This window comes from Balaenoptera musculus, chromosome 19 (genome assembly GCF_009873245.2).
Source record: "Balaenoptera musculus isolate JJ_BM4_2016_0621 chromosome 19, mBalMus1.pri.v3, whole genome shotgun sequence".
In the NCBI taxonomy this organism is placed as follows: domain Eukaryota; kingdom Metazoa; phylum Chordata; class Mammalia; order Artiodactyla; family Balaenopteridae; genus Balaenoptera; species Balaenoptera musculus.
Genome location: NC_045803.1, coordinates 58,555,461 through 58,580,089, shown reverse-complemented (window position 1 = coordinate 58,580,089; position 24,629 = coordinate 58,555,461). Strand labels below are relative to the sequence as shown.

Sequence of the window (24,629 nt, the reverse complement as noted above, 5' to 3'; positions counted from 1 at the left end):
GTTTTTTGAGATACAAATTATGTCAACTTTTAGTGTAAGTATATTTCTTTAAGTTGACCAACACATAGAGCTGTGAACAGGCACCACAGTCGAGATACAGAATGTTCCATCTTCCTCAAAATCCCTGGTGCTGCCCCATCATAGCCAGCGCCCTGCTCCGAAACCACTCATCTGTTCTCCATCTCTAGTTTTGCCTTTTTTAGAATGTCAAACTGAATTGCATAGTATGTAGCTTTTTTAGTTTGGTTTCTTTCATCAGCAGTTTCTCAGCCTTTTATTCATTATCATCTCCCTCCAAGGAGCCTTTTTAGACATTTTTTCCCCTAATACTCCCCATGACAATTTAATGCCACAGATATAGTTTATATGTACTGTATGCATTTGTGTGGGTCTGTGTGCGTGTGTGAGCCCAGGTGGATGGCCCCACTGCTATGGAATGTCTCTCCTGTTCCCAGTGTTCCACAGTCCTATTGGAAGGCAAGCTCCCATGGGGCGCTATGGGTGCAGGGAACATGGTGCCGAGGCTTCTCCTAGAGGACGCTTCAGTGATCTCGGGGAAGGCACTAGAACGGGGCCCTTGGTACCTCAGAGGTGGGGGTGAGACAGTGACAGAGGCACTTGAAAACGAACAGACTCTCCTAGCCTGGTAGCCTGGCTTGGCTGTGCCGTTTCATAGTGCTCTGACAACAGTGAGGAGGAGGATGGCAGTGGTCCTGTGTCCCCCAGCGGATTGCAGGAGCTCGCAGTGAAGAAGGGAAGGGAAGCCGAGACGCTGATGTCAAAGCCACCGAAGAGAGAAGTCTAGGTGTCTCGGTCAGTGAGGGCGACGAAGCCTATGGTCCCACGAGGAAAGGGTAAGGTTTGGGGCAGCAGAGTTGACATCATGCTGTCCACCGGTGGGAACCTGTCACATCATGCAGGGCCCCCATCCAGGTAAAAAGTGAGTCCTGTGTCCAGGGCTGTGGCGACAGTGGCACCTGGTGTGATCTTGACCAAAAATGCTGTGCGGCTTGGGCTGGGAAGGGACTTGGGTGCTCAACATCAGAGAGACCCAAAAAGTCATGAGACATGAGAACTTAAGAATTACAGTTCCTATTTAGATTTTATTTGAACATCATGATTTCACTTAATCCGTAGGATTTAGGTTTGTGGAACTCCTATGCCTGTCACAGGTCAGTGAGGCAAGGCTATCCTGAAATAACAAGCCAACCTCAAAACAAAAGCACAACTTTTTGGTTCTTTTCTGGGTTACCAGTAATATGTACTTTTTTAGGAACGTTCTCAGAGACACAGATACGGATGCATGTCAAAGAGTGGGAAGTGGCTGTCCAGCTGCTGGCCGAGCCAGCACTGTGTGTGTTTTTGTCTGTGTCCTCTAGTGGACATAAGCTCTCACTCTCTTGGGTGTATACCCGGGTGGGGGGAACTGCTTGGCCATAGGGTAGTCACACGTTTAGGCTTTGTTAATACTGCCCAACAGTTTGCCTGTATGGTTGTATCCATTTTGTGAGTAATGTATGAGGGTTCCAGCTGCCACATCCTTGGTACTGTCAGCCCTTTTAACTATTTTTGGTGGGGATGGGGACGGTGATGAGTCACTCTTGACATGAGATGGCAAGTCCCAGGGGTGAGGGCCAGAGTTTCTAGGGGGGCACAAACCTGGCTTCTATGCTACCACGATGTTCCAGTGGGCTCAGGAGGAGAATGGAGAGTGCAAGGAAGCCAAGGGCCCTCCAAGGCTGGCAGAGACAAGACAGCCATAAATAAAATGCTAGGCTAATGGTGAGATTCCTGGATAATTTTGTCATTAGCTATTAAGAGACCAGTGGTGACATTATTTATAGACACACATGCGGTGGGGGGGTGGTGGTGTCTGAAATAATTAGCAGCTAATATGGTGGGGTGCTGCCCGGAGAGCCTGCGTGGGGGTACTGGCTGGAAGCTCAGACCTGTTTACACGTCATGAACTTAGCAGTTTAATAAAGGAGCCAAGAATCCTGAGCAGTGCCTGGGAACTCCTGTTTGTCCATGGCTAGAACACAGCACGCGGAGATGTGCCCCCCCCCCAAAAAAAGCAAAACAAACACTAAGAAGTCTGTTTCCAAAAAATACTTTTTTTTTTTTTGTGCCCCACGGTGTGGCTTGCAGGATCTCAGTTCCCCGATCAGGGATTGAAGCCGGGCCAAGGCATTGAAAGCTCGGAATCCTAACCACTAGGTCAGCAGGGAACTCCCATGCTTCCAAGAAATACAAATCTGATCTTGTGATAAAGATCACAGAGAGGCAGAAAACATTCAATTTTACTAAAATGTGAAGACAATCATCGTGTCTTCATTTCGGAAACTGCCCAGAGCGCACACGTTGCGAGGCGGAGGAAGGAGAGACCAACGGGCAGAGAAACGGGCAGAGCGTTCAAAACGACACGGCATCTCTGGATGTCAGTTGTTTTGAATTCCACGGCCTTCGAACCCCCAGGTTGCTTAAGAAACACACATTCTCTAAAGTCACAATTTGAGCCCGATTCAGCCAGTGACATGCGGGGCGCCCGGTTAAATCTGAACGTCAGAAAAACGACTTCAACTACAAGTACGTCCCGGGTCCTGCGTGGGACACGCTCCTACCGAGATGCTCCCCGGTATGCGGAATCGGCCCTGGGCCGGCACCGCGCCCCTGCGGCCTCGGGGGGCGGGTCCCACCTCTTTCTCTCCTTCCAGGGGACAGAGACCCCGGCTGGTGCGCCCCGCGGCCCCGCAGGCCCGTCCATCGGAAATGGTGAGTGGGCATTCCCGGGAGTGGGGGGGTGGGTCTTCCGGGGCCGACGCCCATCCAGGCCAGGCAGGGGCCACAACCGAAACGCGGCCACCCGCGCCCGGCCCAAACTCCGCTCCGTCCCCGGGCCCCGCCGGGCCCCACCCCGCCGGGCCCCACCCCACCCCGCTGACCCCGAGGCTCGTGGCGCCAGGGCCCAATCAGCTGCCAGGTAAGTGCCTAGAAGGCAGCGTCTGATTGGCTGAACGAGGGCCAGTCAGCGGCGTGCGCAGAGGGCCGTCGCCGGAAGAGCCTGGCCTCTGGGGCGGGGAGGCGGAAGAGGAGGGGCCTTGGGGGTCGGAGGAGGCCCCCGGGAGGGGCCGGGCGCAGTGAGGAGGACGGTCTGTGGGAGGAGTGACAGGCGTGGGCCAGTCCCCGCTTTCGTCACCGCCGTCGTCATGAGCTTCGTCACCCCCCTCACCACGACTTAGAGTCGCGGCGGGCACTTCCGGGAGCCCTCGGGTGTCCATTCGGTCTGTCAGCGCGCACTCATCCCGAGCGCGTCATGACAGGCAAGTGATCCCTCAGTCCTAAACTTTGGGCCACCACGCCACACCTGGGGGCCCGGCACCCGAGTCACCTGAGGGAAGCCGGACCCCGAGTCACCTGGGGAAGCCGGACCCCGAGTCACCTGAGGGAACCCGGACCCCGAGTCACCTGAGGGAAGCCGGACCCCGAGTCAGCTGAGGGAACCCGGACCCCGAGTCCCCTGGGGAAGCCGGACCCCGAGTCAGCTGAGGGAACCCGGACCCCGAGTCACCTGGGGAAGCCGGACCCCGAGTTCCCTGGGGAATCCGGACCCCGAGTCACCTGAGGGAACCCGGACCCCGAGTCCCCTGGGGAAGCCGGACCCCGAGTCACCTGAGGGAAGCCGGACCCCGAGTCAGCTGGGGAGGCCGGACCCCGAGTCACCTGGGGAATCCGGACCCCGAGTCACCTGAGGGAAGCCGGACCCCGAGTCACCTGAGGGAAGCCGGACCCCGAGTCCCCTGAGGGAAGCCGGACCCCGAGTCACCTGAGGGAAGCCGGACCCCGAGTCACCTGAGGGAACCCAGACCCCGAGTTCCCTGGGGAAGCCGGACCCCGAGTCACCTGAGCGAACCCGGACCCCGAGTCAACTGGGGAAGCCGGACCCCGAGTCACCTGAGGGAAGCCCCAGGACCCCCAAATCACCCTGTCCCATAGAAGCTTGTACCAGGTAGGCAGGACAGATACCATACCTACATCATGTAAGCCCAAAAGGGCAATTCGTTGTTTCACCTGAGGATGTCAGGAGTAAGTCATCAGGAATGGATGTACCCACATGCTCAAGGATGGTGGTCAAGGACTGTTTGTCTCCACCTTCGGCTTTGCTTTCTTCCCCTCCTGGAGGCAAAATGACCAAGACCTCTGGAGGCTTACAGCCTCAACAGAAAAGGACATTCCCTTTCCCAGTAATTTTAACACAAAGTCCCAGAATGGGTTTCATTGGGTTGACTTGGGTTATAATACCATTCTGAGCCAGCCTCTGAAACGAGCCGGCTTCACCTTCTTGGCTGGGGTTGTGGCCCCCCGCAAGGAAACAGCAGTGCTGTCATGAGCGTTGGGGGCTTGGGTGCTGTGCAGCGCAGCATTCCACATCCTGTGTTGTCGAGGATCAGTCGGGGGAGTTGAGCTCAGTGACCTGAAGCGATTGCTGTAATGGGATAGCAATAAGAGTGATTATTATGATGATATCACTTTTACCATTTCCATGTTACACATCGCTCTCAGGGAAGCTGGTCTTTGTGTTGGTTTTATGCCCACTGGACACTCTCCATACAGTGGCCAACATTCTAGCAACTTGTTTTGGGGAGAATGGGAAGAGTAACAGAGGCTATGCAACCCCAAATGCTTTGTCATCCCAGAGACAAAGCACCCAGGTTTTTATACTGCAAGGAATTTCATTAGATGTAGAGCTTTGATGATATTTTCCTTCAGAATTCCAAGTATGCTCAGGGTGTCTGTTAAAGCCTCATATATGTTGTGGTTGGCAGCTCCACGTCTTGGAAAATTCTCACCAGGTTGGAATGTTGCTGTCTCTCCCAAAGGGCCTAGCACGGGTTTAGCTATAGTGTGCCTGAAGCACGTAGGTTTGGGGATGCAGGATTCCACAATAGCTTGACATCTGGGAACCCCCAGACCTTAGCATGTGAGTGTGCACATACCTGCTTCTATTGTCACCCTCTGCCCCCTCTTAGGCTCAGAATGATAACCCCTTCCACTCTTGGGGTTTAATGGTATGAGCCAAGCTGGCCCAGGCCCTCACCCTAGTACTCCTGCTCCCAATTTACACGAAGCCCAGAACTTTCTAAGCCTTCCTGTTCTTTTCTAGGGAAAGAAGCACATTTCAAACTTTTGGGGAAGAAGTGTGTCCCATAGATCATTCGGTAAGGAAAGCAAATCTCAACTACTTTGCCCCAACCCTGACACGCCTCTGTGGGGTGGGGAGAGCAGAGAATGTGGGTCCAGAAGTAGCATCTCACGAGAGGGTGTGTCAGACAGGGCAGTCCGTGGTTTCAGGGACCATGCAAGCCCCCAAATCTCTATGTAGGGTCACCCACTGCCTCCCCCACCCCTCAGTTTTTCATGACAGGGATTCAGAAGGCCTGGGAGAACAAGTGTTGCCCCTTAAAGTGTCTGCTCTGGGCATCAGCTCCATCTGCCCCTGGAGAGGACGACTTTTCCTCTCCGCCTGCCTGTGGGTGTGGTGGGATCACATGGGATGGTTGTGGAAGCCTTTGCAAACATAAAGCGCTGTATGCAGATTGACATGGATTGCCACAAAAAGAGCAATCATTCTCCCCAACCCCTGCTAGAGTTGGTTGTACTTCCCCATTTTTAGGGGGGAAATCCAAGACTTGCTCATGGTAATGTGGCTGTAAGTGGTCGCACATCCCAGCATACCTGGTCTGCAGGCTCTGGTGGTCCCCCTCTAAGTGACTTTGGAGGGCCTCAGGGCAGGCCAAGATAGCCTGCCTCTTTGTGAGCTTCAGGAGCTGAGGCTCCTGTCCCTGCACCTGCCCCTGGATGCCCTGTCTTAATCTTGCTCCCTCTGAGCATGGATTTACTATTTCAGAGAGTACCTTGACTCACATCACTAATGCAGCATCACATTTGATTCTCTTTTTTCTGCCTCTGGTTCAGATGTGCCCTGCCCCCAGCTCTGTTCACCGAGAGCCCATCTGCTGTGAGTGCCAGGCCAAATTTGGGGGTCGCCTGCCGGTGCGCAGGGCTGAGGCAGTGCTGCCTTACTGGGTCCCTCTGTCCTTGACCCTGAAAGCAGGTAGGTGACTCGAATCAGGGGTTCAGATTTATGGAGATACGATTGGCATATGATAAACGGCACATATGTAAAATGTAGTGTTTGATAAATCTTGACATATGCACACACCCGTGAAACCACCACTACAATTGTGACAATGTACAGTCATCTCTAGGTATTCAAAGGGGATTGGTTCCAGGACCCCTGTGGATATCAAAATCCAGGGTGCTCAAGTCCCTTGTATAAAATGGAGTAGTGCGGTACATGTACGCAACCCTAAAAGGTTTCCTTGTGCCCTTTTGAAATTCCACTCAACCCCCTCTGCCCTGCGGTCCTCAGGCGACTGTGGATCTGTTTCTGTCACTAGAGATTCATTTGCATTTCCTTGAATGTTATATAAATGGAAGGCAACTATGCTCACCACTGTCCACCAACTCACACTATATAAATGGAATCATCTAGTATGTACTCTTTTTGTCTGGCTTCTTTTACTCAGCATGATCATTTCTCAGATTCATCCACGTGGTTGTGTGCATTGATAGTTCATTCCTTTTTACTGCTGAGTAGCGTATCGTTATACGGATAGACCACAGTTTATCCATTCATCCAGTGAAGGATGTGTGGATCATTTCCAGCTTTTTCTATTCTGTCCAACAAATAAAGCTGCTGTGAACATTTGTGTACAAGTCTTTGTGTGAACATGCCTTCATTTTTCTTGGGCAAGTACCTAGGAAAGGCATTGCTGCATCATATGGTAGGTATCTGTTTAACTTTTTAAGAAACTGTCAACTGTTTTCCAAAGTGGTTGTACCATTTCACAATCTCTCCAACAATGTATAAAGTTCCAGTTCCTTCACATCTTCACTGACACTTGGTTTGGTCAGTCTTTTAAATTTTGAGCATCTTAATAGGTGTGTATCTCATTGTGTGTTTTTTTTTTTTTTTTGGCCGCACAGCTTGCGGGGTCTCAGTTCCCCAAGCAGGGATTGAACCCGTATCCTTGGCAGTGAAAATGCGGAGTCCCAACCACTGGACCACCAGGGAATTCCCTCTCATTGAGGTTTTAACTTGTATTTCCACAATGACTAATGATGTTGAGCATCTCGTCATATATTTTTGCCATCTGCATATCTTACTTGATTTGTGTCTTTTTTGCCCCTTAAAAAAAATTGGGTTGCTTTTTTTAGATTAGTGAGTTTTGAGAGTTTTTTATATATCTGAATACAGGTTCTTTACCAGATATTTAATTTGCAAGTGTTTTTTCCACGTCTTTGGCTTGTCTTTTAATTCTCTTATCACTGTCTTTCAAAGGGCAGAAGTTTTAAATTTTGATGAAGTCCAGTTTATCAATTTAATCTTTTCTGGATCTTGTTAGGCGTGCCTGTCCCCAGCACAACAATGGATCATGCTTTCTATGCATTTCTAAGAAACCTTTGCCAACCCAAGGTCAGAAAGGTTTCTTCTATGTTTTCTTCTGGAATTTTTATAGTTTACTGTTTATATTTAGGTCTGTGGTCCATTTTAAGTCAGTTTTTGTATATGGCATGAGGTATGGACTGAAGTTTATTTTTTGCACATGGATGTCCAGTTGTTCTAATACCACATATTATAAAGCTCATCCTTTCTCCACTGACTTGCCTTTACACCTTTGTCAAAAACCAATTGTCCATATACACGTGGGTCTATTTCTGTTGCGGTATTCTGTTCGCTGACCTGATTGTCTATCCTTGTACCAGTACTACACTAACTGGATTACTGTGGCTTTATAATTATAAAAAGTCTGGAAATCAGGTAGTGTTAGCTCTCCAACATTGTTTTCTTTTCAAAGTTGGTTATTGTATGCTCTTGGCATTTCCACGTGAATTTTAGAATCAGTTTGTCAATTTTTTACAAAAATGTCCTACTGGGATTTTGATTGGGATTGTGTGTAGATCAATTTGAAGAAATTGTCTTCTTAGCCATATTGAGTCTTCTGATCCATGAACATGGTAATTTCTATATTTATTTAGGTTTCTTTACTATTTCTCAGCAGTATTCTGCAGTTCTCAGTGTACAGGTCTTGCACATCTTTTGTCAGTTTTATTTATAAGTATTTCATATTTTTGATGACATTGTTCTTAAAAGTCAGTTTATGTTTGCTCATTGCTAATATTTAGAAATACCATTTATTTTTATATTTTGATCTTGTGTCCCACAGTATTGTTAAACTCATTCTGGTAGCTGTTTTTGTAGATTCCATCAGAATTTCTGCATGGATGATTATGTTATCTCCAGATTGAGATGGTTTTATTTCTTCCTTTCCAATCTGTGTGCCTTTTATTTATTTTTCTTGTCTGATACACGGATAGAACTTCTAGTAAACTATTGAAGTGGAGTGGGGAAGTCAGACATCCTTTTTTTCCCCTGATCTTAGAGGATACGTTTGAGTTTTCACCATTAAGTATGATGTTAGCTGTAAGTTTGGATGCCCTTTATCAGGCTGAGGAAGTTCCCTTCTATTGCTAGTTTGCTGAGAGCTTTTATCAGAAATGAACGTTGGATTTTGCCTGTGTCTATTGAAATCATTTTATAGTTTTTCTTTTATGGTTTATTAATGTGATGAATTATATTGATTGGTTTTCAAAAGTTAAACCAACCTTTCAAACACATTTAATTATGATGTATTAATCCTGGCATCGTAGAATCAGTTGGGAAGTATTCTTTCATTTTCAGGAAGACTTTGTGTAGAATTGGTATTATTTCTTCATTGAGTGTTTGGTAGAATTTGCTGGTGAAGCCATGTGGGCCTGTAGCTTCCTTTGTGGGAAGGTTTTCAACTACAAATGTAATTTCTTTCATAGATACAGAGCTATTTAGTTTATCTATTTCTTCATGAGTGAGCTTTAGTAGTTTATACCTTTCAAGGACTTTGTCCATTATATCAGTGTTGTTGAATTTATTGGCATAATGTTGTTCATAATATTTCCTTATTGCCCTTTTAATATCAGTAGACTCTGTAGTGATTGTAGAATGTGGAATCTCTCGTTTCTTGTTTTTTAATAGACTCTCAAAGGGGTCAGTGTATCAAGATGACTAAGTCATATTGTTCTAGGCAGAGGTGATAGCCTCAGTCCCTCCTGTTGGTCATTGTATCATTTGAAAGTTGGGCAGAGTAAGTATTATCATCTCCCTTTGGCAGATGGGCAAACTGAGGTCCAGAGAGGGACGGGGGCTTGTCCAAGATCACACAGTCAGTCCATAGCAGATCAGGGTTTAGAATCTAGGTCTCTGGCTCTGATTCCAGCACTCTCCCCACTGAATTTTGTTGCTGGGTGTCAGGGGTAAGGGTGGAAGGAATATAGAAGTCAAGGTGCCCAGCACATCTCACCAGGGTGACTGCCCAGCCTCCCAGCTGGTCTCCTTGCCTACATCCTTTCTAACTCTGACTGTCCATTTTCTGATCTGTAGCTGGTGAGCTTTTAAAACCATATATCTGGTCCTGTCACTCCCCTGTGGAGACCCATTTCCCTCAGAATATGGACCAAACTCCCTGACACAACTCTTGGGGTCCTTCTTGACCTTGCCCCTGCCTGGATATCCAGTCCCCTTTCCGCTTGCTCCTCAGGCTCCTGTTCCATCAGAAGGGAAGTGTTGGGCGCAAGAAACAGAAAACTGACCCACAGTGGGTTCAACCAGGGTCTTTGGTAGAGAGAGGATTCTTCTAGGATTGGTTTTTTGGCTTTATGATGTCTGCAGGGACCCAGATTCTCTTCATCCTTCCACTCAGAGTGTTTGTGCTGTCACTTCTAGTGTTTTTAGATGGTGGCCACGGGTCTCTGTTTTACACCATGTTACACATGGCAGAAAGTGAGTCTTTCGGAGTCTTCCAAAGGCTTACTGTACCACTCTCTCTTTCTTCTCAGGTATAAAACATTCTCAGAAGCCCCAGCTGACTTCCCCCCTACCCCCCAACCAAGACTCTTTGCTGGCAAAGTGGGACTGGCTGATCCCTGGGGCCTGGCCGCTTTGCCCTATGAGCAAAATTGGTTTCTTTTTAATTTATTTATATTTTATTCATTTATTTTTGGCTGCGTTGGGTCTTCGTTGCTGTGCACGGGCTTTCTCTAGTTGCGGCAAGCAGGGACTACTCTTTGTTGCGGTGCGTGGGCTTCTCATTGCGGTGGCTTCTCTTGTTGCGGAGCACGGGCTCTAGGCGCATGGGCTTCAGTAGTTGTGGCACGTGGGCTTCAGTAGTAGTGGCTCGCGGGCTCTAGAGCGCAGGCTCAGTAGTTGTGGCGCACGGGCTTAGTTGCTCCGTGGCATGTGGGATCTTCCCGGACCGGGGCTCAAACCCGTGTCCCCTGCATTGGCAGGCGGATTCTCAACCACTGCGCCACCAGGGAAGCCCCCCCTCCGCCCCCCCACCTTTTAAAAAAAAAACGTAAATGGTAGCATACAGTGCTGCATTTCCCACTTAATATCGTGTCTCTGTGCTCATTCTATATCAGGACAGACAGGTCTGCCTCATTCTTTCCAAAGGCCACCCATTCCCTCTGTTCCCACGTCCATTATTTATTGTCCCTTATTATAGGCATTCAGGCTATTTGGTCACTACAGCCAGTGCTGTACTGAGTGTTCTTGAGCAAATGCACATGTGTCCTCCTGGGATACAGTCCCAGGAGTGCAATTGCTAGACCAAAGACTATCCATTTTAGACTCTGACCAATGTTGTCAAGATTCTGGCAGAGCGCTCTCTCTAGCCGAGAGTGCTGAGGCTCAGAGAGGCTAAACATTGTGCCCAAGGGTTGTTCCTGGAGGCCGCCAGGCTCAGGACAGAGCCAGGCCTCCCGACTCCCACCCATGTGTCCCGCCACAGTACCACACAGATGCCCCACTGCAGAGGTGCAGGTGGTGGGTCGTGAGGGTGCCGGCCACTCCTGGGAATATCATGGAGTGGGGACCTGCTCCCTCAGCTGGGCTGTTGGGGTGTGCTGTGGGCGGGGCATAGGAGAGGCGCTCTCCAGGGCCCTGTCCCCGAGGCTGAGGTTGTCTGGGGCATGGCTCCACCCCGCTTTGGACCTTCTCTTCCCTTCCTCTGTTAGATCCAAAAGATGGTCCGGTTTTATGTCCCCAAAACCACCAAGGCGTGCCCCTGCCCATGCCACCACTTTGGGGGCCGCCTCCCAATGCCTAGGGATCAGGCCATGATGCCCTACTGGGTGCCCCAGGTCCTGAGGTCTCACAAGAAGGTAAGAGGGAGGCTCGCATGGCAGCGAGGCCTGAGAGTGAGGGGCAGGCTAAGGAGGGACCCAGAGATGAGGGGAAAGGGTGCTGGGTTCTTTCCCCACAGTGGCCTCCATTGATGTCTGGGGGCCTTCTGGAAGCCGTGGCTCAGGGCAGCAGAGTGCAGGAGGCAAGTGGTACTCAGGGCAGGCCCAGGTCAGGTGTCCTGGTGGTGTTGGGAAGGGTGGGGTGCACTGCTTTCTGATGAGGGTGCCCACCGCTGCTGTCACCTTTCCGGCCATCTCTTCTGTCCCCTTCTCCTCTCCTGCCTTCTCCTCCCTCTTCCCTCTTCTTCTCCACCTCCCTCACCTCCCTCCCTCTTCCTTCCCACCCCTCTTCCCTCTCCTTGCCTCCTCTCCCCCTCAGCTCTCTTCGCCTGTCTGAGCATTCTGCACTTGTAGCCCCAGCCTGGCAGGCCTGGAGGGAGGGTGCTGGGGAAGGACCACTGCTCGAGTGTCTGTCCTTGCTCTTTGGCTCTGTCTGGTACCTCCACAGCTCTGGGTTCCAGGTCAGCAACTGTGGTGGGAGATGGTCAGCCAGGTCCAGCCCAACTCAGCTCCAGGGCCACTTCTCTCCCTTGCTTTCTGAGTGTCCTGGAGTTAGAGGCTTCCTTCTGCCTTCACCCACATTCCAGCTGCTGGTTTTCTGTCATCAAGTAGCATACTGCCCCCAGAATTAAGACCCAGAGGCTTTTTAAAAGGAGAACACAACTTGCATTCTGAGCTGGCCATGGACCCCTTCCAGGGGGTTTCCAGGCCAAATCACTGGGACCCCGTCTTGGTGGATCACTGGGGCTGACACGCTTGCCCACATCCTTATCTTTTATCTTAGGTGGTGAAAAGGCTGCAGAGTTTTAAAGGCATCCCAGGTAACTCAGTGCTCACGTGTCTCATCCCTTCCCTGTCCCCAAGGAAGGCGGGGGTCTCATGAACATCATGATGGGGTGGGGGAGACTCCTGTCATCCCCAGATGGGTGAAACACAAAGAAGACCACAGACTGGCGCACACACCACTTCTCCCACCCCAACCCTCACCAGGCATCACTAATCATCTCCCATGTTTTCCCAATGAACCCAGAGAAGACTCAGGCTCTACCAGTTATCAACACTGGCTCTCAGGATGAAACCAATTTGCAACCTGGGGTTAGGTGGTATCTGAAGTGTTTTTTAAGCTCTAATCTTCTATAATTCATGATATGGTATGTGTATGTATGTGTTGTATATAAATATGTATTTATGACATAGTATATATGTTTGTAGATGTATTCCTACTTTCATATGTTCATGACACGTTATATGTTCATGGCACCACATTTATGGATATATTCATCATGCAGTATATTCATACATTCATATGTTTATGACAGGCATAGCACATACTCGCATGTTCATATGTTCACAGTGCAGTGCGTAGTCATGACAAGGTGTGTTCACATATCCATATATCTGTGGCCTGATGTATGCATGTACTCACGTGCTCAGTCATGGTGCACCAGGAGGTGGTGTCTCCACCCGCACCTTTACTTTCTTTGTCTCTAAAATGAGTGGAGGTGCTTTCCCTTGCAGATGGCCGACACGTCTGCTTTCTCTGCATTGCATGTGAGCAAAGGAGTGGACGTTTTGTCGGCTCAGATCACACCCTCCCCTTTTCGTGCTGGGGCCAGAGGGCATAGTGAGTCACCTTGATGGACTCTGTGAAGGAGGGACTGGACAGGTACTGAGAGGTTGGATGTCTGACATGGGGTTCCTGTGATGTGCAGGTGATTTGAGAGGCCTGCCCAGGGGCACTCAGCTAAGGGGGAGAGCTCTTGGGAAACAAGCAGCCACTACCCCACACGCCTACCTCTTCATGCAGAAGATACCTTACTTTTTCCTGATTTTAAAAGTAGCACAGGAGGAACACGAATTGTCACAGTCTTTGGCGGGAGGTTTGGAGGTATCTATCAGATTTTATAACGTGCACAATCTTTAATCCAACAAGCCCACATCTGGGTAATACATGTAGACACTCCACGCACATCTGTCTGCAGCAGTGATTTCCTTGGCAAAAAACTGGAAGCAACTTAAGTGTCTCTCAGTGGGAGGATGGACATGAATGGGGGTGCATTTGAAATGTGGTACCAGCTGCCTAGAGTTCGCAACTGTTAGGGACGATGAAATGAACTCCCACACACATTGCAGTGTAGGAGAAGAAGTCATTGTAGCCCAGGTAATAGGACTCCATTAATGTCAGTTTTAAAAATGAAAGCTCTGTTTGTGCGTAGGTGAAGGTTGGTGTCATTTGTCTCAGCTGACAGTCACAGGTAACCCCTGTGGGTGGGGAAGGGGGCAGGTCAGGCCCAGCAAAGAGAGGCTCTTGGTGGGTGCATGATGAGCAAAACAGGTAGCAATACGTTGCCTCAAGCTTCAGGTGGAAGAGCCAGAAATCACTTCATCAAAAACAAAAAACAAAACAAAAATAAAACAAAAACGAAAAAACAAAAAACAAGCAGTAGAATGAGAACCACCTGAGAAACTACTCTTCTCACCCTATAATCACCGATCTATGGGCTTATTTTTATTGGTTGTTTTTGGCTTTGAACACTCTGAATCTTTAAGAAAGTCTAAAAGCTCAGTCAGTTTATTGTTGAATAATGCATCCACTGATACATTGTTAAAAACCAGTATTAATTTTTTTTTTTTTAAATTATTTATTTATTTATTTGTTTATTTATGGCTGTGTTGGGTCTTCGTTTCTGTGCGAGGGCTTTCTCTAGTTGTGGCAAGCGGGGGCCACTCTTCATCGCGGTGCGCGGGCCTCTTACTATCGCGGCCTCTCTTGTTGCGGAGCACAGGCTCCAGATGCGCAGGCTCAGTAATTGTGGCTCACGGGCCTAGTTGCTCCGCGGCATGTGGGATCTTCCCAGACCAGGGCCCGAACCCGTGTCCCCTGCACTGGCAGGCAGATTCTCAACCACTGCGCCACCAGGGAAGCCCGAACCAGTATTAATTTTTACTCCAGCCATTGTTTTATAGTTCAGGTGATTTATGTTAATGTTTCAAGCCTCAAACCCATTCAAGCCAGAAGGTGTTCACAGGACAGGAGTGAGAGTGCGAGTCTCACTGCTGCCAGGAGGATAAGGATCCTTCTCTCCTTGAGCTGAGCTCTGTACAGAGTGACTTAAAAATATGGGATGGTTCCCTTGGCCTCAAATCCAGCTGATTTCCATTTTAAAGAGAAAATCTGTGTTTCTGATCTTGTATTTTCCTTGTAAATAGAGGGCTCATGTGCTTTCTTCTTTATGCTTTTGTGGTAGAATTTTTTATAAGGAAAATATACTTTATATTGAGGGCATTTTATATTAGTATAATTAGAGTGTACATTTCATAGTAGTAGCATATTAATAGTGTAATAAGGAAATAAGAGATATAACATCAGGAGGGTCACATGTGACAAAAGCAGGTCTTGAAAAAGCTAAAGAGCATCAAGGAGATGGAGATGTTTGAATTCTGTTTGTGGATGTGGTGGTTGTTGACTTCTTATTATGGGAAATTTCAAATACTCCACTAAAGCCCAAGTTCCCGTCACTCATCTATAGCCCTGACCAGCTCCTGGTAGATCTGGTTTCATATGTGCTTCACCCACTCCATCCCCACCTCCAAAAAAAAAAAAAGAAAAAAATGAAAAAGAAAAAGATTAATGTGGAGCATATCCCAGTTAACTACCATATCATTTCATTCATAAATATTTCAGTAGGCAGCTCTAAAAGATAAAGACTCAGAAAACACAGCCACGAGGCTCCACAATCACCCTAGAAACAAACAAACAGCAGTGCTCTCTTCACCTCAGTGGGCGCCGGGTCAGCGCCCACACCCCTGGGCTGTGACCTGCCTTGTTGGGACACCTGGTTTCCTTGCCCTGGGTTCCAGAGGGCTCTCTCATGGGTGCAGACTTGAGAGCATCCTGTCCCCACCGAGGCCTGATTTGCTTTCTCTGCCTAGAAGGCCTGATTTGCTTTCTCTGCCTAGAAGTCCCCCTGGACGTGCGCTCTGGGTACAACCGCTGGCGAATCTGTGACGGCGAAGGGCGCTGTCTCCTCAAGTGGCAGCAGCTCCAGGTCCTTCACCAGGCTGAGCCGGTGGCCCCGGGGCAGCCAGCAAGCCTCCCGGCCTCCCTCCTGCCCCTCAGCCTCAGCCTCAGCCTCCTGACCCTCCTCCAGGCCCTACTGAGTGTCATCGTGGCCATCCTGTGAGCAGGTGCTGGCGGGGCAGTGGTGGCCTTGGGCTCATCTCACTCCCAGGGTTTAGTTGAGTTGAGGATGTGGGAGAACTTGGTTGTTGCTCAGCAGAGGGTGAGAGATGAGCACGGCCATGATTACTGTTATGTTGTTACCATTGTCTGGACTCTTGCTCACACCTGACACAGGTATCTTCTTCCAGAAAATGCAAGGGAAGAGCAATCCAGATACGCCAGGGCCAGGGCCGATGGTGGGGAGGTGGGGCATCTTGGGACCACCCACCTTTCTTTCCTCACCTCTTCCCTGTTCCCAATTTCCCAAATTCCCCTGCCCCCAAAGGGCCATTGGTTCCAGTTTCTGCAAATTTCTGTTGTGTTGGGGTTGGAAGTGGATTTTAAGCCAGCTTGACCAGCCAGCCTTCTGAGGTCTGAGCGCACCGCACCCTCGGGGGACCTGCTGCCTCTCCCCCAGACCAGCCCCAACCATCAAGGCTCCATATTGAAAAGCCCTTTCTCCGGCCTCGGACCCACTGGCCTTGCCCAGGCCTGTGTTTCTCACCTGGAACCCCACTCAGTCCCCCACCACCACCCAGGAAACCTCCAGGGCGACTTCAGTTTCAAGACAGGGTGTCCCCTTACCTGGTTGTTTGCTTTAGTTTTCTTGGAAAAAGCTCTCCTCCTCCTTCTCCTCTAAACGCCGCTGCCCCAGTTTACCCATCTCCCCAACCATTACCCCCATCCACCCCCTTCTTCCTGTTTCTTTCATCACACCTATATGTAAATACGTGCAAACATACACACACAAATATGTAAATATGCAAATACATAATCAACATGTAATTGTGCACAATTAGAATTTACATATATTGACTTGTTTGCTTTTTGTCTGTCTCCTCCACACAGTTGTAAGGGGAATGTTCTAGAAAATGTCCAGTATCTGAAAACAGCTTCAGATGTCTTCTGCCCAGTTTTCTAGTTGTTCAGACAGGAAGGTAGCCCTGTCTTTGTCCCACCATCTTGTCTGGAAGTGGAAGTTCCTCTCCTGGCATCCTGCTTGTCCACTCTCCTAGTATTGGGCACTCCCTGTGGTCACATATGATGCTGTGATGCACATCTGCATACAAGTGCCTATATGGACCTGGGTTGCAGCTTCTCTAGGGCGAGTGCCCCCAGGAAGGGGCTGGGCGGGGGTCCGTCAGCTTTGCGTGATCTGTGAACCTTAGTGGGGAAGCACTGGAGATTTCCTTCTTTTTTTTTTTTTTTTTTTAAGTTTCATCTTTCTGTCTGTGTTTGCCATCTTGATGTCAAATTTAATTGGACTCCCTGGTTCCCACTCTGGGAAGAGCAAAGAAAGAAACTTGTCTGTAGATGGTCTGTGTTAAGTAGTTGGTCCAGGTGGGCCAAAGGAAAATTGCTAATGCTTTTCTAAGAGGTGTTTGCTTCTGAGCCAGGATCTTAGGGCAGAGGTCAGGCACCAATCACCTGTTTAGGAGAAATATCTTACCTGCCTGAGGTGTATGTGGGGTGCCCTGTGAGATCCCCCAAAGCACACGCCCAGCTTATCTCAGGAGAAGCTGCTGGCCCATCTGCTGGCCTGGCAGAGACTTGCTAGAACTTCAGAGGCCTCAGGAGATCAAGCGAGCTCTGAACTGCCCGACAGGGAGCCCTGAAGAGTAGTGATGAGTCAAGCACTTGCCTTCTTGGCTGGACTTGCCATACGTAGCCTTTGTTTTATTTGATTCCTTCCACAGTTCTGCAAAGCTGGGATTCTCCTCGGAGTTCCAGAAGGGGAGAGTGGGCTCGGGGGGTTGAGTGCGTCGCCTCAGGTCCCACAGCTGGAAAGTGAGCCAGCCAAGGCTGCACCCTGTTTTCTGCCTGGGCTCCTCAGGGACCAAGTGTACATCCTGCTCTGTGGTGGGGTTTTCTTCACCCTCCACCCCTCGGAGGTTCCCCGAACAGGCCCTGCAAGGGCAGCGTGGTTTCAGTTTGGGGGGCAGTTCCTAGTAATTGCCTTTCTCTTTGCTTTCTAGCCAGTTTTTTTGGGTTTGAAGTTGGAATCAACAGCTACTGTCAAGAACATCAACACAAATGTCAGTCATACTCAAGGTCTTTAACGAAAGCCATCACATCAGGAAGAGTCTGTAATAGCCACTGTTTTCTCAGATCATATAATTCACACCCAAGAGTCAATCCGAATTATTTATCATCAGGTGATTCTTAGTTGTAGTGGAGTTGTGTGAATGCGGGTGGGATTCCATTATGAATACGGTCAATAAATGTTATTTGTGAAACTCTTAAAGTGGCTACTTTTAAAATGATAACTGATTTTCCTTTGTGAAGGTGGGACTTGTTCTTCACCTCTGTGTCCCTGTGGGAGGGGGGCCATCTCTGAGTCTCTCTTCCCTTTGCAAGGACAGCAGATCCTCTGGATGAGGATCCTGAAATGGTTTTAGCACCTGTTTCATGTGGGTCTCACTTTAAATAACATAAAATTGCATGTAATTTGAATTTTTAAAAACTGAAATATCATTCACATACCATAAAATGCACCTTTTTACTGTATATGATTTAGTGGTTTTTGCTATATTTACAAGGTTGTGCAATCATCACTACTATCTAATTCCAGACCTTTTTCGCCCCCAAAAGAAACCCTATGCCTATTAAGCACTCACTCCCCCTTCCCTTCTCTCCCCACCCCTGGAAACCACTAATCTACTTTCTCACTTTTCCAACTCTGGACATTTCATATAAATGGAATCATATAATATGTGTCCTTTGTGTCTGGCTTCTTTTTGTTTGGCATAATGTTTTCAAGGCTCACCCACATTGTAGCATGTGTCAGTGCTTCATCATTCCTTTTTGTTTTTGGCTGCGTTGCAGCATGTGGGATCTCAGTTTCCTGACCAGGGATTGAACCAAGGCCCCCTGCAGTGGAAGCACAGAGTTTTAACCACTGGACCACCCAGGAAGTCTGCTTCATTCCTTTTTATGGCTGAATAATATTGTATTGTAGGGACATGCCACATCTTGTTTATCCATTCATCAGTTGGTGGACATTGTTTTGTTTCTACTTTTTTGGCTGTTATGAATAATGCTGCTGTGAACATTTGTTTACAAATTTTTGTGTCAACATGTTTTCATTTCTCTCGGGTATGTACCTAGGAGTGCTGAGCCATAGGTAACTCTCTTTAATGTTTTGAAGAGCTGCCTCAATTTTCCACGGTGGAAAACTGTACACCATTTTGTATTTCATATTCCCACCAGCAAGGTATGAACTTTCTGATTTCTCTGTGTCTTTGCGCACTCTTGTTATTATACGTTGTTTTGATTTTAGCCATCCTTGTGGGTGTGAAATGGTATCTCATTGTGATTTTGATTTGCATTTCCCTAATGACTAATGACACTGAATATATTTTCATGTGCTTATTGGCCATTTGTATAGCTTCTTTGGAGAAATGTCTGTTCAAACCAATTGCGTATCTTTTGATTGGTTATCTATTTCTTTGTGTCACTGTTGAGTTTGTGTTCTGTATATATTTTGGATACTAGATCTTTATCAGATAGATCTTCTGCAAATATTTTCTCCTCTTCTGCTGGTTGCCTTTTCACTTGCTTGATGATATCCTTTGAAGTACAAAAGGTTTTAATTTTGGTGAAATACAATTTTCAGTTATTTCTTAGGTTGCTTGTGCTTTAAGATATATGGTCGTATCTAAGAAATCATTGCCTAATCCAAGGTCACAAAGATTTACTCATGTTTTCTCCCTAAAGATTTATAGTTTAGCTCTGACATTTAGGTCTTTGACGTATTTTGAGTTAATTTTTATATATGGTGTGAGGTAGGGGTTGGGGTTCATTCTTTTGCATGTGGATATCCAGTTGTCCCATGTAACATTCCTGAAGTGATAAAATTATAGAAATAGAGAACAGATTAGTGGTTACCAGGGATTCAGGAGAGGGTGAGGTGGGAGGGACGTGGGTGTGACTATACAAGAGCAACATGAAGCATCCTCGAGGTGAAAGAAATATCCTCCATCTTGACTTTATTAATGTTCTGCTATGAAATTGTATTATAGTTTTGCAAGGCTATAATTGGGGCAAACTGGAAAGGGTAACATGGGATCTCTCTTTCATGTAAATCTACAAATATCTTAAAAGTTTAATTTAAAAAGCAGTACAGTTTGCTTTGGAAAATTTTGAGAATAGAGAAACGTGTGATATACAGATTTTAAAAGTACGAAATTATGTACTTTTATTTCTGGGACCTCATTTAATTCTTAAAATTCTCACATTTAATTCTTGGAAGCTGAGATAATTATTGTTATCCTGTTTTTGAAAAAGGGGAAACTGTTGCCCCAGAGAGGGTCTTTTATGGCTGCACAGGACCACACATGGCCACATGGGGTCACATGGGACTACAAGGGACCACACAAGACCACACAGAACCAGGATCTGTCCCATAACCCTGTTTCTTTTAAATGCTGATACCTTCCTAGCCTGTATCTCAGCTTTACTATTGCTGGAAGTTTTGCAGATAGCAATTCTTTCCCAAATGCATTCCATGGAACATTCACTATGTTTGGTGCTCTTAGAGGGTTCCATTGTCAAATACGTTTGGGAGTGTGTACTGTAGACGTGTGTCTGAAGAGACCTGTGCACACAGGGCATTGCCATGAGTGCTGGTTGTACGGTGACTCCTGTCTGCTATTTCTGTGACACAGGTGTATTGATGTTTCTCAGAGTGCCTCTATGATGCAACCCTACCACACAGCAGTAAAAGGGCCTCCCTTCCCCATACCTGCACCGGGCATTCCTCCTCTTTTGAATCTCTGCCAGCCTGAGAGGTAAAGCATGCTGTTGCTGTGTCATTTTCATTGGCATTGTTTAATTGAGGCTTGAGCAGCTCCTCACAAGTTTGCTGGTGTTTGCACTGCCTCTGCTGGAAGTGGTCTGTCCATAGCCTTCGTCATCCCATGTGGTTCCAGCTGAGGACAGCTGACAATGCCAGTCAACATACTAAAAACAAAACAAAACAAGACAAAAGAGTGAGGCATCTTTAACTGGAATGTCCTTGGACTTTCAGCAGTAATGGGGGCTGAGGTCATGGCCAAGGGCGTGTGTGAAGCATGGAAAGTTAGCCGGGCATAAAACTCAGCACATGCTGACTTGTGTGGGTCCCTGAGTCACTAACATTTATGAGCTGGGACGGCAGTGCCCAAACCCTCATGGGCCTCCAGTTGTCATCAGTGGACAAAATTGGGGACCGAGATGTGCCATTTCATAGACATCGCTTTCTTCTCAAGCAGGTCTGACTCTACAGAAAGTGAAAGACAATAAAATATATGTAAGCAAAGAGGTGGTCAGGTGGTGACGGTGCTAGGAAGAAAGGCGAAGCAGAAAAAGGATGGGTGGTGATTGGGTTGGGGGCCTCTCTGAAGAGAAGACGCTGGGCAGAGGATTGAATGGGGCGAGTGTGGGGACAGAGTGCCAGACAGAGGGGTGGCCGGTGCGAAGGCTCTGAGGGTGGACATGCAGGGAGTGTGAAGAAGCTCAGGAGCCCAGTGTGGCTAGGGTGGAGAATGAAGTGGACTGTGGTCAGGAGTGGAGGTCTGGAGGTCAGCTCAGGTCCAGTCCCGAGGCCTTGGCATCATGGGAGGGACTTAAGGTTGATTCTGACTTGGGAAAACCCTTTGGAAGCTCCTGGACTGAGTGGCCCCAGGCTGGATTCTGACTCGCTCCCTCTGGTGGCCATGCTGAGAACTGGCTGAGGAGAGGTGGCCTTGCGACCTGGGATGGTGGGAATGAGCCTGAGATACTGGTGGATTGGCTGGGGTGGGAGAGCAGGGGGGAAGGAGTGGGAGTGGTGGGCACTGCAGAGGAGCCACGTGGAGGTGCTGGCGTGGCTGTTAGAACCGAGTCTGCGTGGAAGGGTGAGGTCTGGGCTAGAGGTGTAAATCCGAGTTACCAGCTGGCTTGTTTTGGAGCCCTGGGGCTGGATGCAATCACCTGGGGAGTGGGTGTGGGTGTGGGTGGGGAGGATGGAGACTGAAGCAGAAGAGGGGTTGGCTGCAGTGGGTCCTGCCACCTCCATGTTCCAGGTCATCCAGGGCACCAGCAAACGGGACATTCTCTACCACTGGGATTTTTGGATGGCAGAAAGTTGAGAATACACACCATGCAGAAAGACTGTGATCTGGTCACTAAAACGATACTTAAGTATTCCTACATGATTGAACATGTGCTATAGCAATAAAAATGGGTTCTGGTGTCATTACCACCACCCCCCACCTAGCCACCACCTCCTCCCTCTTCTCCTCTCCCATTTCCTCATTTCCTCTCCTTCCTTCTCCTGTCCCCCTCTTACCCACCTTTCTCCTCCCCCCTCCCCCCAGTCTTGTCTCCGGATCATCTTTCTGCCATCAGTGATCATGTACTAGAGGCTCTCTACAGCCTAGGAGGGCCAGCTCCGGGATCCCACAGTCTGTGTTCTTCTGGTGCAGAACCTTGGAGGACCTCCTCCCCGCCACTCCCACCACTGAGGAGTTGTCAGGGTGCTCTGTGGCTCCATAGTCTAAACATACTAAATTCAAACCCAGCCTTTATCTCTCACTAATAGTGTGGCCCTGGGCAAGTTTCCTAGGTGTCTGTACCTCAGTTTCCCAGGGGTAAGATGGGTTTACAAATATCTACATTATACGATTTGGGGAAGGATTAGGTAATGTGGTAAGTATAAAGTGTCTGTGATATGATAAATATTCAACCTGCTGACCTCTCTTCTGCTTCCTGGTCATTTCAAACATGGACTCTGAGCTGAGTGGTCTGGTTTGAATCCTGTTTCTACAGCTTACTCTGTGTTTGGTCTGTGCCTTGGTTTCCTCGTCTATAAAATGGAGATAACAATAGCTCCTACCTCATAAGGTTGCTGTGGCCATTAAATGAATTAATAATTATAAAGCAGTTTCAACAGTTCCTGACAGATAAGTGCCAAGGAATTATTTGTTAAATAAAAACAACTGTCATGATAAACATGCTCAACAAATGAGGAATAGAAGGAAACTATCTCAACGTAGTAAAATCCATATATAAAAACCCCACAGCTAACACCATACTCAGTGGTGAAAGATTAAAAGCTTTTTCTCTAAGATCAAGAGCAAGGCAAGGATGCCCGCTTTCACCACTTTATTCAACATTGTACTGGAAGTGGTAGCCAGAGCAACTAGGCAAGAAAGAGAAATAAAAGCCATTCAAATTGGAAAGGAAGAATTAAAATGATCTCTCTTTACAGATGATATGATCTTATATGTAGGAAATCCTAAAGATTTCACAAAATTGTTAGAATTAATAAACGATTTCAGCAAAGTAGAGGGATGCAAAGTCAATACACAAAAATCACTTGCATTTCTGTACCCTAACTATGAGCAATCCCCAAAGGAAAGTAATTAAACAATTCCATTTACAGTACCATCAAAAAATAAAATATTTAGGAATAAAGCTAACCAAGGAGGTGAAAGACATGTATACTGAAAACTAAAGCCATTGGTGAAAGAAGTTAAAGAAGACACAAGTAATTGGAAAGATATCCCATGTTCATGGATTGGAAGGCTTCATATTCTTTAGATGTCAGTACTACCCAAAGTGATCTACAGATTCAACATAACCCCTATCAAAATGCCAATGATGTCTTTTGCAGAAATGGAAAAACACATCCTAAATTTCATATGGAATCTCAAGGGTCCTCAAATAGTTTCAGCTGGTGAAGTTGAAAGTGTTCTTGATACAGATGGTGGTGATATCCCATTACGCATGTATTTAATACCACTGAAGTATACACTTAAAGGTGGTAAAGGTGGTAAATTTTGTTTGTGCATTTTACCACAATAAAAAAATAAATGAAAACAAAACCTGAATCATTGGTATTTATCATTGGTGTAGATCATTTGCTTTTTGTGCTCACAGCTGTTCTTAACTCTTGAGTGCTGTGATTTGTGTCTCATGCAGCCTTGGGGACCTGTGGGCTGGGATCCAAGACAGAGCATGTTGGTGGAATCAGCTAATCTCCAGGGCAGGGGGATCCTGTTGACTTGCTCTATATGTTTTACAAGGTGCCTACTATGTGCTGGGGGATGTGCCAGCCACTCGTGTGGTTCCAGCGTCTAGTGTGAGGCCTCTTAATTGGCTTCAAATGTAGCTTGCGGTGTTCCCGAGCCGCTTAACGACCTTGGGTAATGAGGTGTCTCAGGCTCAATATTTGTTTAATGCTTTATTCATGGGCTCAAAACAGTAGTAACATTAACTTCAGGGGAACTTTAATGATGTATGTGTTTGGGTGAAGTCCCCAGCTCCTGACCCTTAAGGTGCTAGATCTGTTTGGGGCCATGTAAAATGTTTTGCCTCACTTACAAGAAAGAGAAAAGAGGTGCTGTTTTTCCTCGGGAAAAGATGAAGTATTTCACGGCCAAACCTTGTTCTCCTGTGGAACATTTTCAAAGACTGCAGAAAGCAAACACATGGAAATTTCCAGTACTTCTAAGGGAAGGAGTTGGACTTGTCACAACCAGTACAGTGGGCCTAGTCCTCCATTTGCTAATCCATTCATCAATCCACCCATCCACCCATCTACCCACCTATCACAGGCTGAGGCCTGCTCTATTCCACCAGTCCTGGGGTCAGTGTGTGCGTCCAGCCAGCCAGTGGGTGAGGCCAGTGATTTCACCTTTCTGAGTTCCCTTTTCTTCACTTGCCAAGTGAGGCTGTGTTGGTGACAGGTTTAGCCTAATGCCTGGCCTAGAGCAAGCAAGCCTTCAATACATGTAGCCAAGTTACAGCCATGATCAATAATAATAATAATAATATACTCTGAAATAGACAATTTTCACCCCATTTTACATAGGAGGAAACTGAGGTAGAGTGCTCTGGTTCTGTTCCCTCTCAGAGCACAAATGTGAAATGTGCAGGAGCCTCACCAGGCTGGACCCCTGGAACTGCTCCTTGCTACTTGCGTGGCTGTGACTTCTAGATCCCTGGGTGTCCCTGAGGGCCTGGGTTCCAAGGGCTCGCCTGA

The 24,629-nt window shown here is 47.7% G+C and overlaps 1 protein-coding gene across 1 annotated transcript; it reads left to right on the top strand.

Annotated features, from left to right (window-relative positions):
• The first annotated feature begins 3,946 nt into the window (after positions 1-3,946).
• On the top strand, positions 3,947-15,584 carry C19H16orf95 (chromosome 19 C16orf95 homolog). The gene is made up of 7 exons (XM_036832346.1): positions 3,947-4,006; positions 5,162-5,216; positions 5,974-6,112; positions 10,947-11,023; positions 11,173-11,319; positions 12,185-12,221; positions 15,361-15,584. Exons 3-7 carry the CDS (start codon positions 5,974-5,976, stop codon positions 15,582-15,584), a joined length of 624 nt encoding a protein of 207 aa, XP_036688241.1. The 5' UTR covers positions 3,947-4,006; positions 5,162-5,216.
• Positions 15,585-24,629: the final 9,045 nt, after the last annotated feature.